Source organism: Sardina pilchardus, chromosome 5 (genome assembly GCF_963854185.1).
Source record: "Sardina pilchardus chromosome 5, fSarPil1.1, whole genome shotgun sequence".
Lineage (NCBI taxonomy): Eukaryota > Metazoa > Chordata > Actinopteri > Clupeiformes > Clupeidae > Sardina > Sardina pilchardus.
Genome location: NC_084998.1, coordinates 17,252,768 through 17,269,336, shown reverse-complemented (window position 1 = coordinate 17,269,336; position 16,569 = coordinate 17,252,768). Strand labels below are relative to the sequence as shown.

At 41.5% G+C, this 16,569-nt stretch overlaps 1 protein-coding gene across 1 annotated transcript; it reads right to left on the bottom strand.

Moving 5' to 3' along the window:
- Positions 1 to 2,851: 2,851 nt before the first annotated feature.
- On the bottom strand, positions 2,852 to 15,403 carry pygma (phosphorylase, glycogen, muscle A). Its single transcript, XM_062536726.1, has 20 exons — positions 15,073 to 15,403; positions 12,353 to 12,454; positions 12,170 to 12,248; positions 11,907 to 12,010; positions 11,682 to 11,813; positions 11,443 to 11,554; positions 10,067 to 10,149; positions 9,746 to 9,889; positions 9,315 to 9,407; positions 8,959 to 9,105; positions 8,631 to 8,794; positions 8,418 to 8,532; positions 8,229 to 8,330; positions 7,968 to 8,115; positions 7,510 to 7,568; positions 6,170 to 6,311; positions 5,679 to 5,886; positions 4,195 to 4,329; positions 3,759 to 3,825; positions 2,852 to 3,627 (listed from the first exon to the last, which is right to left on the bottom strand). The coding sequence occupies exons 1-20, from the start codon at positions 15,313 to 15,315 to the stop codon at positions 3,478 to 3,480; spliced, it is 2,529 nt and encodes an 842-aa protein (XP_062392710.1). The 5' UTR covers positions 15,316 to 15,403; the 3' UTR covers positions 2,852 to 3,477.
- Between the last annotated feature and the right edge of the window lie 1,166 nt (positions 15,404 to 16,569).

Here is a 16,569-nt window from a genome sequence, read left to right as displayed (position 1 = left end):
TACTGAACGCTGGTGATTTGTCATAGCCTGTCTTTTACGGGACAAGGGAACAATGACAGTCAAAATATCATAAAACTTGGTAGAATAGTAACCACAAGTATAGCATTGCAAGAGCCCCCTATCTCTACCTCTGTTTCAAAGTGCAAACCTGATCTCGTCAGGGAGATTCAAATAAACTGAACTGAAACCCTATAGAGACTTATTGATGGAAATGTTCCATCTTGATTAACAGGTTAGCATGATTGCACCAGGCAGAATTAACCCCAACAAGCAGCTTTGGAGTTCAGAATTTGCTATTTTAGACATATTTCTCTACAAGACATCCCCACATGGTTCTTTCTTTCACATGTTTCAGATGTCAGTTTGTGATGACCTTTCTCTCTCTCTTTCAACAGCTGTGTATATACACCAGCCTCAGTAAGCATCAAGCTCACTCTGGATTCCTCAGAGGAGTTCAAATCAGATGCGATGGTTTAGATCAGTATTTACCAAAGTGCATTTCTTTTTATGATTGTCTCTGTAGCCAAGAAAAGTGAGAGAACACACTGAATTGAAACTACTGGGACACAAGGCAGTGATGTTAATATACAACTATGCCCAGCTCAAAATGTGACTTGAACTGATGATGATGTCAGTTCATTTAGTACAGTTTGCAGTTTACACATACACGTGACGTAACCTACAATATGGATATCTTTTCTTCATCGAAACGAGTGCACAAGTTCAAATTGAAGCATGGCATGGAGTGATTTATTTGTCAAAGAAGTGTGTGAATGGTTGTGAGAGAGGATGTTTTTCAGTGGTGTACTGTATATGAGTGCAATTTCTATAGTGTGTGAGAGTGTTTCAATAGTGTACTGTCTGTACGTAAAAGGTTTCATCAGTGTTGATGAGTTTTCAGTTGTGTATGTTAACGTACCCTTTTTCAGATGTTTGTGTGAAAGCTTTTCACAGGTAGAGTGAGGTTTGAATGAGTTTGTGTATATGCAAGTTAGTTCTGAATAAGATCATAAGGAAGGCTGGTTTTGTGTTGGGGTCAGCCCTAGAGCCCCTGGAGTTGGTGGTGGAGAGAAGGATGCTGCATAAACTTTTAAATATATTGGACTATAACATCCACTCCCCAATGTACTGGTAAAACAAAAAAAGTATTTTCAGTTGGAGGCTACGCCAGCTAAGCTGTAAGAAAGACAGATACAGAAATACTTTTTTACCCACTGCAATAGCACTTTATAATGACTCCCATCTGGGCAGGGACAAAGGAATAACATTTTCAATAATTTTCTGTATGTATATGTTGAATGTTGTGTTTGTATTGCTGCTGAAACACTGTAGTTTCCCCTTGGGGATGAATAAAGTATATCTATCTATCTATCTATCTATCTATCTATCTGTAATATACCAGGCGGCTCCTCATAGTTTCTGTCATAATACACACACACACACACACAAACAAACCCCATTAATTTACAGGTAATTACCACCATACATGTACATCCCATGCCAGTAAATGTCCATGTAGGCAGTGTGTGGTACTGTACTGTATATGGATGGGTTGGATATATTTGGTTCCCCTCAATGTTGACTCTATAGTTACGGCCTTGCTGGGACACGACATGCAAAAGGACCCTATATATAGAAACGATTACACATCTACTACAGTATGTTAAGAGGCACAGTAAAAGCACAGGCATGATAAAGAATGATTTTAGCCAAGCAGGGTTATTTCCCCTCACAGTTGGTCCTGAGGAATGTTTTGTTTGACCAGGGTAACAGCATGAGATGCCAGCACAGATGACTCTCAGTGGACTGCCTCAGCGAACTCTGAGAACTCTCTCTCTCTCGCTCTCCGCTCACCGTTTTAATTGATCAAAGGTGATGGCCTGCAGCCAGGTGGCAAAGCGCGGCACTAGGGGTGTCTGCGCCGTGCCTGGCCCTGGAGACGGCCTCGCAGCCTTGCAGACACTCGGGGGGGGGGGGGGGGGGGGGGATTTTGAATTTGTCACGCACAGGGGACAAGGATCCAGAACAGACAGGCTGTGCTCTCTAACCAGCACAAGAGACAGGTGACCCATTAAAAAGGCCATCCTCAATGTTTTACAACCATAGTGGTGTAGCAATGCAGATAGGGGGCTGGACGCTTATCTCACAGGGTCTGTTTAGGTTAATGTGTAGGCTATTGTGGCTCACGTGAAGGGATATTTGAGTAGACATGTTGTTCCTTTGATGGAAACACCGGAACACTTCTCAAATGTCAATTAGGATTGAGGGGAAGTCTGGAAAGCCTTCATTCACTTACGACTTCAAAGGATGATTCAGCAGTGAAATTAAACTTAAACTTGGAGCAAACTCTTATCAAATTGTTTCAAAAGTGCAAATGCAGTTGCTGAATGCAGTTGCTTAATCAATTCCAAAGAAAATACTAGGGCTGTCAAAATAACGACTTAATTTCTATTCATTAATTACAAAAAGAAAAAAGAATTAAAACAAATAGTTAGTGACATGTGATCCACTGTCTGCTGAAATACAAGCGACATCTTACAGAGGGCCATTAAAACTTCAGCAATAGGTTTTTATCTCTTGTGTGACTTATTCGCCCCCCTTGATTTCTTAATATAAAAAAAGAATTGGCACGCACGGCACAGACCTCTTCCTTGTCCCCCCCAATGCTAATTACGTTCCTAAACACCTGGTAGTTGCTAACTATGATTTTGGGAAACGTACACCTGCAGAGAAAATTCAGTTGTGCTAACAGGTTCATGTAGGTTCTTCCAGGCTAGGAACAAATAACAGAATCATTATTACCTTTGAAATGGTAAAATGGTAGGCAAAGTGCAAAGTCTATCAACAAGGAAAGTGTTTATAGTAGTTTAATACAAGTTTCTTGAAAAATACGATACACTTCAGTTGGGCACAATGACTGCTTGGCAGACAGTTTTGAGGTGTTTCTGGCCCTGGTGATATGCCTGTGTTCAAACAAGATTCCCAAGCTTCCAACAGATTACAATACATTCATACAAAAACATCTTGTACATATGGGGTAAACTGATCAGAGTAAGACACACTCTTCAGAAGGGTAAATAAAAGGCAGTGTTCTACCCACCTGACTGACTATGCGACTTCATTAAGGACCTAGAGTAATACCATGAGTAACACCAAACTGTCTTGTTTTTGTGATGTCATTTATTGTACATCATAAAATAGAAAGATGGTGAAATGTATCCATTTCTTGGTGGCTCTGATACTATTGGATATATTGCTTCTAGCATGTCTGGGTTGAGGGTGAGTCTAAAAGCATAAGTGTATGGCTGTATACTTGACAATAGCAGAGGAACACAGCAATGCAGGCTTTTATTCAGAACTTAAGAGAATTCCTCAATAAGCTTAATTAACACTTTTCTCTCTCTGATGTTCCATTTTTAAATCTCCTCACAATTCCAAAGTGCTATGCTTGGCAGGAGACTCTTGAGAGCAAGGCATTTACTTAGGGTCATCTGGAGCAGCGATCTTTTCCAACGTGGGCTCCATGCCCCAGATCTCTCGGGCATACTGGGCAATGGTGCGGTCACTGGAGAACTTGCCACTGCCAGCAATGTTATAGATCGCCTTCTTGGTCCATTCCTTGGGGTTCTGCAGAGTCATAGAAGGGACAGCAAGCATGAGAAATTCAAATATACAGGTACATAGAAAGAGAGAGAGAGAGAGAGAGAGAGAGAGAGAGAGAAAGAGAAAGAGAGAGAGAGATACAATCTCACACTAACCTTGTACAGAGCACTGACTTTGTCCTGACATTTGATGTAGTCTTCATAGTCAGCAAACACCTTGAATCTGTGCAGAAAATAAACATGTTTCTGATCAGATACTGGGTCATCGAACTGGAGACAATTAGCAGGGAATCATCTATTAAGGTAATCTGGATTTTGAGTTAGTTATATGTAAACATGTTTCTGACCATCTACTGGAACATTCATTTAATTAATTTAACTGGATGCAAAATAAATCAACCATGAAGGTAATCAGGTGTGTGTTCAGGGCTAGGGCAATGGGTTGAACATGTGTGCATTTGTATATGTGTGTGTGTGTGTGTGTGTGTGTGTGTGTGTGTGTGTGTGTGTGTCAGTGTGCGTGTTTATAGTAAAAGTACTTGAAATCATACCCACAGATACTGATTAGGTTACAATGTGTCTGGCTCAGTACCTGTCATGGTGCATTAGTAGGTTGACAATGTCCTTGAAGAGATCAGGCTGCTTGGGACTGAAGAAACCGTTGGCGATCTGGTCAATGGCTTGTTTCAGTTCTGGGATGCGGTTGTAGTAGTCATAGGCATTGTAACTGTATGAAACAATAAAAACACTTAGCACACTCAGCTAATCAATTTCTTTTGAAAGTCCATCTACCTTCAGTGTTATTGCTAATTTAACGCAATAAAAAGTATGACCACCAGATGGAAGCAAAGTGCAACACTACTGCTGCGGGAGCTTGAGGAACACCAGTAATTATGACCGCTGTACAAGCGATGCAGTGGACATAGGGTGCCTCTCATTTGGTGTTTTATACACCCTCCCTTCCTTCCTTGATCCTCGTCCTCACTGATCTAGATAAAGAATGATGGGGCGGCAACAACGGGATAGTCTATCTAGTGTTAGTAATAGATCAGTGGAAACGACCCTCGCGGATCGAGCATCGAGGAGAGATGTTGAGAGGCACCCATAGTGTTTTTTCTCTCAGTATCAGTATTTTATCTGTCATTGTGTCAGTGATTCCCAGGACTCTGAAAAAATGGGCTGCATGAAACTTAGTAGGCATGTACTGTAGCCCCACAAGAATGACACGGAACCATTGATTTTCATTTTGATCTATTGCCGAAAGGGAGGGTGGGCTGCACACAGTTTTCTGCGAATATCTCGCGAACCATAGGGCCAAGGATGACCAAATCTTTTTGTTTGTCGGTCTCAAGAGGCCATGTCAACCCATCCCTCCGACTTAAAATATCAGCTACACAAACAGGCTTTAGAAATCTAACTACTAAAAAGGCACGACCACCAACAGCATAGATGACAGCACAGAAGCCTAATCAAAACCTTATATTTAGGCTGGGTATTGAAATGGTCCTTTTGACTAAATGACACCCTCTTTGGCAACCCCAACTGAATTTCAATGGCTTTGCGATATTTGAAATCGCATTTGAAAAGCATTTGAAATGGTTTGTTCTAATTCGCCCATTCTTTAGTTACTATTTCTAAGTTCAAGATTTTCATATGAAGGAGGGCACAACCATGCCTCATGTTCATGATACCTCTTTGGTTATGCACAACCTAATGAATCAAAACCAAGACAAAAATGGTTTCCACTCTGTCTCCTTTGAAGCAACACTAAAACACTTTTCCTCTGTCGCACGAACGCTAGCAAATAACGATGTCCACAGACAATGTAGAGAGTATGTTGCATGACTAAATGTAAGTATGATATATTGCGACATCGAAGCAAGTCACATTTTTAGTTTCTTATGTTTCTTATGCCGCGAAGTGAAAGCAGAAGTGCCGTTCACCCTGTTACGAGTTGATGAACTGCTGAAGTGATTTTGGAAACATTATCTCAAGGTACGAAAAACTCTTTAGTGTTGCTTTAACAGATGAAATGTTCTAGTGTCTAGCATATGTGTTTATGCATTTCCAACTCACCCCTTCTTGTCCATCTCATCCACATCGTCAACTCTCATGCCAAAGATGAAGATGTTGTCCATGCCAGCCTCCTCTGCCATCTCCACATTGGCACCATCCATAGTGCCAATGGTGAGGGCACCGTTCAGCATGAACTTCATGTTGCCGGTGCCAGACGCCTCTGTGCCCGCGGTTGAGATCTGCTCTGAGAGGTCGGCAGCAGGAACGGCTGGGGGGAAAGGAGAACAGTGAACAATTTTGAAGGCGCTCTTTTGAACGTTGTTCATGCAGGTACTCTGATACGTTGAGTCAGATTCGCACCATAGAACTTGATGGGTTCTTTCTTGGTCCATGCTACAACAAACTACCTGACAATATTTGAAACCATTATTTTTTTAAACTATGTAGTCATATACTGTAGATCTCAAATACCATGATCATAACTATAACATGAGCATAACACACATGGGTGAAAACATAACCTTAATTGGTAATAAAGCAGAGCCATGTACCTTTCTCAGCAAGGGTGACTCTGTAGTTCTCCAGGAAGATGACCTTCAGACGGTCACCCACAACAGGGTCATGATTGACTATCTCACCAATGGCAGTGATGAGACGGATGATCATCTTGGCTGTGTGGTAGCCAGGTGCAGCCTAACACAAGCAAGCAAATAGAATAGAACTGGTTAAAAACTAAATCAAATGTTCAGGTGTAGTGCAATACCTTCAGGGGCTCCCCAAGGCTCCCTTGAAAAAGAGATGTACAGTAAGATCTCAGTGGGACTCACGAGGTAAAAATAAAGGATAAATAAAACATAAAATATGTTTTGCCATCCCTAGTAAAGTTGGCTAAAAAGTTGGTATCAAATATTACTGTGTGGTATTCATCTTCATCTCACAATGACTAGAGCTCTGTGCTCAGTGCAAAGTTATTAAATTGAAGTTATTGAATCCTGAATGCTACAGGGACTTTGCCTAAATTGTGATCTATGGTCAGATGAAAAGAGAATTACTATTACACAGCCTTAGGACATATATGGTGGAGGGACTTTGATATTGCAGGGCTGTCATTCTGAAGGTCCTTGGAACCTCAACTCCAAGATAAATAAAAAGATAAGTGGGAGAAACATATTTGAATGTCCAAATCAACACAAGCGTGATTTACAAAACGAAGCTTCTGCCATGGTCATCTCAGTCTCCTGATCTGAACTCCATAGAAAAACCCAAGACTCTTGAGCCCAAGAGAAAAATGCAATTGAGGACCTAAGAATGATTTGGAGGGATTTTGTATTGATATTTCTTTATTAGATATGTTTGGATTTCAAGGTTGGATTTTTCCTCATTGTTTTCATTGTAAGACCAAAATCGCTCATTCTGTTGCTACTTCTTTTGACTTAACTTTACCAGGGGTGCCAATAAATGTGGAGGGTGCTGTGTGTTTTCTTAAAAGTGTAACTAATATTAAAAAATTTTCATAAATATGCCAATATGTGCTGTACGAAAAGAAGACAAATCTATTGAGAGACTCTCTCCATCTTCTATTTTGTTCAGTTATGGTGGCAGTTGTTTTCACACAATAAGAGTTCTAGATTATTTAACTAACACTAGCCACTTTTTATCTCATTTACCTCAATCTGTCATCTATTTTATACGACTTAAGTTCAAGAAAATACATCAAGGAAAAGGCTGGCAAATTACTAGAATTCAACTGCAAAGTCACATAAAATTACAAGACAAAGTGTCTTTTCAATTCAATTTTCAAGTGAATGTTTCAATTACTGTAATTCCATTTTCACAACTATTTATTTTGTCAGTCTACTCCTGTTAAACATGCAAAAGTTAGGTAGAGCACCTTTCCGCCGATCATGACAGTTCTTGGTGTCCATGCCTTATTGGGCTCTTTCTTGATACCTTTGGAGGAGATCAGTAAATAATCAGTATCAATAATCAAGGCTGTTCATTAATCATTAGCATCAGACTAAACACTCAGTGCTCAGTTAGATGAAGATAGAATAGAATAGAATAGAATAGAATATACTTTAATGTCCCCATGGGGAAATTTGTCTTGGACTCATCAAAGCAACCCAGTACATATGACATGGACATGACAGACAACACATTACATAACATTACATAATAATTAGAAACACTGAAACATACACTGACACACACATAAGCTAACAGCACAGGAGAGCCCATTGAGAAGAATGAGAACTGCCCATGGAGCTCCAGTAACACTTACAGTACACAATAAATGGGTATAACAAGGGATGAATGGATTGAAAAATGAAAGATGAATGGATTGCTCACGGTTGTAGAAGGTGATGATGTGCAGGCAGTTCAACAGCTGTCTCTTGTACTCGTGGATTCTCTTGACTTGGATGTCAAACATGGAGTTAGGATTGATCTTAACCTTGTAGTGCTCCTCGAGGTGAGCGCCAAACTTCATCTTGTTCTCCTACGAGGTTGACCAAGAGGTATGGTGCTTTATTAATCTACTTACTAGAACTTACTGACTCGTAATCACATCCAAACTCACCTGAGAACATGAGAATTTTCTGAGGGCCTTACCTGTTTGACTTTGGCAACATCACGGATGAAAGCCTCATCGTTAATAAATTTCTCAAGTTTTCTCAACTGGTCAAGATCACGGATGTAGTCCTCTCCAATTTTCTGACATTCACAAACCAAACAAAATATTTAATATACAGCATTTCCTCCAACAGATAAACAATAGTGTTTTAAAGATGAGACCCTTACCTCTGCAATGATTTCTGCAAGTGAAGGGTTGCACATGACCAACCAGCGACGGGGAGTGATACCATTGGTCTTGTTCTGGAACTTATGGGGATCCATCTCATAGAAGTCCTTAAACCTGCACAGACAGCACCAACATTAAAATATCATTTTAACGACGTCTGTGCAATGTTATAATGGGTGTAATGGCGTGTGTGTGTGTGTTTTTCCACATACAGGGTTGCTTTGAGGATGTCAGAGTGAATGCGGGCCACTCCATTGACTGCATGGGACCCGACAATACACAAGTGAGCCATGTTTACTCTCTTCCCGCCTCCTTCCTCAATCAGAGACATACGCGCCAAGCGGTCATTGTCACCAGGGAACTTGGATGCAACACGCTGAAGAGAACAATGTAAGTGTTTGGAATCATTTCAACTGCTCATAAAGCTCTAGAAATATGGGCCTATTTTGCATTCTGGAATTATTAGCCCATCTATAAGAACATACTGTAAATCATATGTGAAGTCTTCTTTGCTTTGGCTGTGCAGTTATACAGACTCACCTCCATATGGCGCCTGTTGATCTCATAGACGATCTCAAGATGGCGAGGCAGCAGGTTATGGAACAGATCAATGGGCCAGCGCTCCAGGGCCTCAGGCAGGACTGTATGATTAGTGTAGGCACATGTTTTCACGCAGACTTCCCAGGCCTGGCCAAATATACACACACACACACACACACACACACACACACACACACACACACACACACACACACACAAAAAAAAACAAATTTAACATCAAGGATTGAATCTAAATCACTTTCTCCATGGCAAAATGAAATACTACAGCTGGAGGTACCTCCAAAAGGTCTCATCATAAATCAGGCCTAACACTACAAGTCTTAAGCAGTTCTCACCTTATCCCAGGGCAACTTCTCCTCGTCCACCAGCACTCTCATCAGCTCGGGGATGGCCAGGGCTGGGTGAGTATCATTCAGCTGGACGGCCACCTGCACATGGGAGGGCATAGGACAACATGATAGAACATGAGTGAGTGAAGCACAGAGGCAGTGCAGAGTTTGGTGCTCACTCAATTTCAAATGTATTTGCAGAGCTCGCTACTGTCTCTTAGGCTGACGAGTGTGAGCAAACTGATGAAGCTCACTGGTCAGCTATCCATCCATGATGAATGGTTTATTACTTTGTAACTTTGTTTACATTAACGACTGAACACATGGCAGAACAAATGGTTCACACTCACAGACACACAGATACACATTAACAATAGCTGTAATTGTGATCTATTTCAAAGACCCCGGGGCAGAGGAAGTTCAGTGAGTAATCTTACCTTCTTAGGCAGCTCACTGAAGTCAGTACGCACAATCTCCCTACTGCCAAACTTGGAGGCTTTGAAACGGCGGACAATGTCCTGCAGGGTGGCAGACACCACAAAGTACTCCTGCTTCAGACGTAGCTCCTTCCCTTCAAAGAACTGGAACAGGAACAGGAACAACACATGTGACATTATTTAAAATGCTAATACGACATCTTGTCTGTGTAGGATTTATGCCAAATATGTCAAAGCAAGAGAGAGAGAGAGAGAGAGAGAGAGAGAGAGTGTGTGTGTGTGTGTGTGTGTGTGTGTGTGTGTAAGCATAACAATTCTTACGTTGTCATTTGGGTACAGGACACGGGAGATATTCTCTGCCACATTCCTGCCCAGCACAGCCTGAATGTAACCACCAACATTGACTATTCAATAAAAAAGCAAACAACATGTCAGTTTACACCACAATGGAGCCATATACTGTATATTGTGTATCTGTGGATTCTCTGCAAGTCACCTTTTCATGCACTACACATTTCAGATATACACAGGACAGGTTAGGACAGAGTCCTACACCTACAGTATACAGTATGTAAGGGATTTCCCACAGTGGACAATCATTCGAATACTAACATTCGGGTCAGGTGATGTGTGGCTTATCCAAGCTTAAAATGTTTGCATAATGTGTGATTCATTTTATGGACCCTGAAATGTGCAATTGATAGTCATGCAGTAATCTGACTAAAAAGCAGTGGAGTGAACTATATGCCGAGTCCAATCCAGTCCAATAATATAGAAGAAGAAGAAGAAGAAGAAGAAGAAGAAGAAGATAATAGTAATATAAAAACACTAATTATAATAATGCATTACAGTACATGGTTATCCATGACCACACGAGTCATGTTCACAAATTTGATTAACTTAGTTCAAGCCTCATCAGGACTAAGGTGTGATTTCTGATTTCACTTTGTTAAGGTGAGCACTTGAACTGCTGCTCTAAGCGTGTAGACAGAAAGGTAATATTAGCACATCTAGACAGATAGAGCTGCCATGACTCATGCCAGAGGCTCTGCCTCTCTCAATCCTCTCCTTCATAAACATAACAAATTGCCTTTCTGAGAGAGCTGGGGAGCTCTTTATTCTTCACCAAACAGGCAAACCGCCTTAAATCACATATTTCAGAATGTTCAGAAGTATATCAACAACTCGGAAGTCAATTCTAGTTTGTAAGTAGCCCACACGGCAATTTGATTAGTCTCCTGCCTGTGAGAGTTAGACAGGCAGCTCGATTCTGACTGGATGTTTGAGAGGCCTTACTACGGAGATGAACATAGCAAGGTACCTTATTGTCCTCTCAATATGTGCTGCCTGCCGCAGTACAACATAGCACACTCCACACTTTCAGCCGACCTGCACATGCAGCCAACCGCATGCTGGGCTCAGAGCTGAGTACAGATCAGCATCCTTAGGATCAGCTATGGGACAGCATAGCACACATCCTAAGAAAATGGCGTCAGATTCCAAATTAAGAGACATTCACGTGTGCGCACACACATACACACACGCACGCACGCACGCACGCACGCACGCACGCACGCACGCACACACACACAATTTGATCTGACACAGAAAATACATGCCGGTCACAGAAATCTGGGATTAACACGCATGTTTGCTTAAATATCAGAAATAACACGTCTGCATAGATATTAACTCACAGTCTTTCAAGTTGAAATCACAGGGAGCCTTGGCAGACCACAGACGCATGGTGTTCACAATATTGTTCCTGTATCCTGGCACAGGGGTGTCGTATGGCAAGGCCAAAACCACCTGTTAGTATGGTAGAAAAACACAGGTCTCAATCCTCCTATTACTAAACTCACACATGCCTTCACCAGTCATTCTGTAAATGGGCATCCATAATGAGGATGCCATGTTCATGCTTTCGTGACTTCACCTGGGTGTCGACCCATTTCACGCCATCAGGATGGTGCTCTGTCCTGCCAAAGAACTGCACTGGCCTCATGTATTCTGGACGAGCTTTCTCCCAAGGGTTGCCATAACGAAGCCAGTCATCGGCCTCCTCAACCTGTCAGTTATGGAACGGATGAGCCAATCGTGGTCCAAACAAGCAATTTAAAATGGCACGTTGTAGAAAGTCAAGGAGACAGCCACCACTTACCTGCCAGCCATGTGCAATTTTCTGATTGAAAATTCCAAACTCATAACGGATACCGTAACCATATGCAGCCAAACCCAGGGATGCCATGGAGTCGAGGAAGCAAGCTGAAAACAGATGAGGCCGTAGAAACCACATCAGTGGAAGCACTTGCACTCTTGTGCGTAAAATAGAGTAACCAAAATGAACTAAACAGCAATTATACACTTCTCACTATACAATTTCAACTTCTCCCCCCTTCTCTTTACATAGAGAACACAACTTACCAGCCAGTCTACCCAAGCCACCGTTTCCAAGACCAGCATCCTCCTCCAAGTCTTCCAGCTCCTCCATCTCCAAACCAAGCTGGAAAAAAAAATGTCAGAGTTATGCACAGCCCTCTACCCCCCTGGCCAGTGGCCAATGTTACATCATTTGACGACGGGAGGAGACACGTTGGGGATGCTCACCTGGTACATGGCCTCATCACAGGCATTCTCCAGTCCAAGGTTCACCATGGTGTTCTGCAGGGTGCGGCCCATGTAGAATTCCAGGGAGATGTAGTAGACACGCTAATGGGGATGAAGACAGAGGAGGAAGAATACCGTGAGGCCTCACACACCAATACTATCACACAGACATCAGCAGTCCATCCTCCTCCTGCACCACCCCCCCCCCCCCCCCCCCCCCGTGTACAACATGCAAAAGTAACTGTCAGGCATTGACATTGCAAGTTTCCTAATTAAGTAATTCAACTGAACCATGTTGACATTTTAGTTTCTTTCATATCCTCAGATAATTAATAATATTTAGTGATAACTAACTGCCTTTCTGACATAAATTCAAAATGATTTATTCTATTAGCGTAAATGGGTTTGCACGTGCCTGTCTTGGTCCAGTTCTTTTTTTTTAATGATAACTGCCAAGGCAGCCACTTTATAATAACAGGATTGAGGATATTTCAACATTGCTTATAACATATCTATCTATATTATATAGCAATGGCGCACAGTATCTTTGTGCTGCAAACATATCTGAGCATCTTTCTTATTGTGGAAGGAGAAAGTGAAAGTCCCTCAGAGTCACAAGAAATTGACTGCACGGGAGTTTGTCTGTGTGCCATGGGATAGCAACCCTGTAATATCCTGCCAGCTCACACTTCCTGCTCCAACATCTGATTTATTACTTTATTAGAGACAAAAACACCCCCTGTGACAGACAGAAGGCCACGATCATTTTCAATGATATCGCTCGCCGTCTCAAACACACAAGGCCATCTCTGTATCTGTCTACTTGTTACATTATCAGCCTCAAGGGAATTCATCCAGAGGGCTCGAGCGAGTGCACCAGCTCTCAGGAGCGAGGACTATACAGTGCGCTCATGAACTCCCAGTCTGCAGCCACATCCAATGACCGTCAAGTGAATATCTAGGCTTATGGCAATGGTGTTTATTATAAGTCTCTTCAGACAGAGGGAGCCCGAGACATGAATCTTTGACATTTCAAGCTTTCTCGACGTTGGTGTTTGAGACGGCAGGAACAGAGAGAGACGGGGGGAGAGGAAGGTCAGGGGTATTACATAACAGTGGCATTTTGACTGGAGTAAAAATAACCCCATTGGGGGTCACTCACAAAGGTTACATAGACGATGATTAGAACTCTGCAGTGACTATGAAGTGATGCCAACCATATATTATGGTATATACGATATGAAATGTAAACCAATTTTCTTTTTGCCAAAAAGTCAATTCTCCAGCCAGATGTCTGGTTTTATGTCTTAGGTGACTGTGCTACTGTAGTTATCAGTTATGAAGAAAGCTTTATTCATGTAAGGAAATAAAAAATCTCTGTATGAAGCATTATTTGGTTTATATATATATATATGTGTGTGTGTGTGTGTGTGTGTGTGTGTGTGTGTGTGTGTGTGTGTGTGTGTGTATGTATATATATATACACATACATACATGGCAGCACACTGTGACAACAGCATTCAATAACTATTCATCTGTCATCTTGTGCATGGCATCTGCAAGGCCTTACATACCAATGTTGTTTGAAACTTTGCTGTGTAGCGTAGTAGTGAACCAGCAGAGTAAACTAACACAGCTGGCAAACTAAACTATGTTGGTAACTGTATCACGCTGAACTCAACAAGGCTATTTAGCACAAGCCATGCGTGGATCCTCAATGTCCAAAAAGATGACAAGCTCAGAGGGACACTGATGCACATCTACAGGATAATGTCAATGATTGAGAATGTCTGCATGAAAAAAAAATGTGCTATTTGAGGCAGTGAATATTAAGTTGTTAAAAAGAAGCCTTGGCTTAAGACATTGATGATTTCTGTATGAGATCTTTGGGTGAAATGCTAAAAACATAGGGACAGGATCCTAGTTCCAAATGCTATAGGCTGCATACAGCTGACATTGCAGTTCAGTGTGGTCAGATAAGTCTGATATCTGACATCTGTTTCATGGTAAATGACTGCTCAACCTTGAGCTGAGTATAGCTTTCAACCATGACCTTTCTTTGAGGGTCATAACTTATGACCTTTCTTCCTAGAGGGTCTTACTCTTTGGCATAGTTCCAAGCCCCTCTATCACAGTTACACACTGACTCAAAATGTTATTCCCACAAATAAAATTGACACATGATTTCTAAATAGTCGAGGGTAACTACGTGCAACGTGCATATAAACAACTGTATCCTGGTCCATCGTGTACAGAATATCATGTCTTGGCTGGGGGGGGGGGGCATTGGATTGGAGCAAGAGGACCTGGGGTAAATGATCCTGAGGACAACATCTTGAGATTGTTTAAGGAGTGTTCTTGCTCTCAAGACGTATATCTAGGGTTGTTCACCTCAAGCAGTGCATTTATAAATAAGTCATGCTTCTCAAGTCTGGAGGGATGTATGAAAAGGGCATGGGTCACAGACAGGCTTGTGGCATTTCAAAGGCCAGATTTAATCTGCAGTTACCAAGACATCAAGACATTTCTGGGTTTCTAGAGCTAGAATATATGTTAATGAACAAATTGACATATGAACACTGCACTTTACTTCATGGACCACAGTGAGGTCAAAATTAATGGGGGGGAAATAGATTGTCCACTTATGCAATTCTTAGTCAAACTTCTCCTTACTGACATGATTTTAAGAATGAAATACTTTTTCTTAGTTGATGACTTACTTTGGGGTCTTTCTCGTAATAGTGCTGCTGGGTTCTGATCCATCTGCCAACCAGATGATCGCGCACGGTGTGGGCGAGAGCCATATAATAGTCCCGCTTTGTGGAAACATTTCTGTCTTTAACCAGCGTGAAGTGGAGGTGGCGGTTGAAGTTGGTTTTGAGGTCTGTCACGTTCTCAACTCCAGCGAGGCCACGCACCGAAATCTGCTTCTTCCGGTCGTGATCTGACAGCGGCTTCGACATCTTGGAGGGTTAATGTAAACACGGACCAGAGGGAAACACAGAGAACAGGCTGACTGTAGCCTACTTAAGCTGGTACCCAACCGTACTGTCAAGACAGTTGACTTTAATAGCCTACCAACTTCATTAATATTTATAAGTAGGCGGGGTAAGAAGACGACCCTACAGCCAATCGTAGTTGCAATAATTGCAACAATAAAAATGTGGGATAAAAGTGCTATAATTAAATAACCTACATTTTCTCTCTATAACATTCAAATGAGAGCAACACACAAACAAAATCCTACATTTTGAAAACATTTTTTATTAAATAACATTTCTTCTCATTAAGAATGATCAAACTTTTTTGGCAGATTTTTTGACTATTTTAAAAATGTGAATTTGCTCACTTTTATTCATGTTAGATTCTCAATTTGAATTAAGCCTAGCCTACCTCCGTCAATAGCTCCGGTTTGTCTGATTGTATGCAGGATAACGCGAAAGTACCGGCCCGATTTTCCTGAAAGTTGGAAACTTGGAAAGGTGTAGCACGGGCCAAGACAGAATGGATCCGAGACGCGGTTCTAAACCCACTAGTTCAGTTTTGCTTCCGAGTACCCCTACAGTTAAAGTAAACATGATATATATTTACAGACCTATGTGTATATTCAATGTATGTATATGAATATTGAATGAGTATGTGAAAAATCATGTTACATGAAGTGTAGGCGACAGTCAATGAGATTGTAGCTCTCAGAACCCACACGATAGGCCAGCCAGGGTCATATGTCCAACACATCTATGGAACCTGGACCTTTTACACTTGACCCATCTGAAAGGCCATGATATTTTAGAGGCATGCTCTGTGAATGTCAGTGAGGGGCAATCAGCCCTAGCCACACAGCACATCAGTCACGAGTAAAGAAATGAACATGGACACTCAAAGCATATTATCAACCAAATATGTAGACCTGTCCAAGGATAGCTGACATGGATAGAGGAACAATGGGCTTTTTTTTTTTTTTTTTGGAAAAGATAGATAGGGTTACAGAAAGAAATACAGAAATTGTAAAATGTGTAGCCTACATTATCAGATTGAGTTTCAGAAGACGGTTTTACTTGACTACGGTTGATTATTTTTTTTAATTAAGCATTGTATCTCAAGAAAAGAGGAGGACTAGCCTAAATGTAATTTGTTGTATAGGTACTAACCTGATTTTTTTCTGATTTGTCGGTTTATGTGATGTTGATAATCAAGTCAACAGCAGGACACTCAGG

What these genes read in the sequence shown, in the direction of transcription:
- pygma (XM_062536726.1), bottom strand. Translation starts at nt 15,315, where the DNA reads ATGTCGAAGCCGCTGTCAGATCACGACCGGAAGAAGCAGATTTCGGTG. An exon ending in TCAACAGGCGCCATATGGAG is followed by an intron (nt 8,795 to 8,958) that starts GTGAGTCTGTAT and finishes TGTTCTCTTCAG; the next exon opens with CGTGTTGCATCCAAGTTCCC. An exon ending in AGTCACCCTTGCTGAGAAAG is followed by an intron (nt 5,887 to 6,169) that starts GTACATGGCTCT and finishes CTTTCCCCCCAG; the next exon opens with CCGTTCCTGCTGCCGACCTC.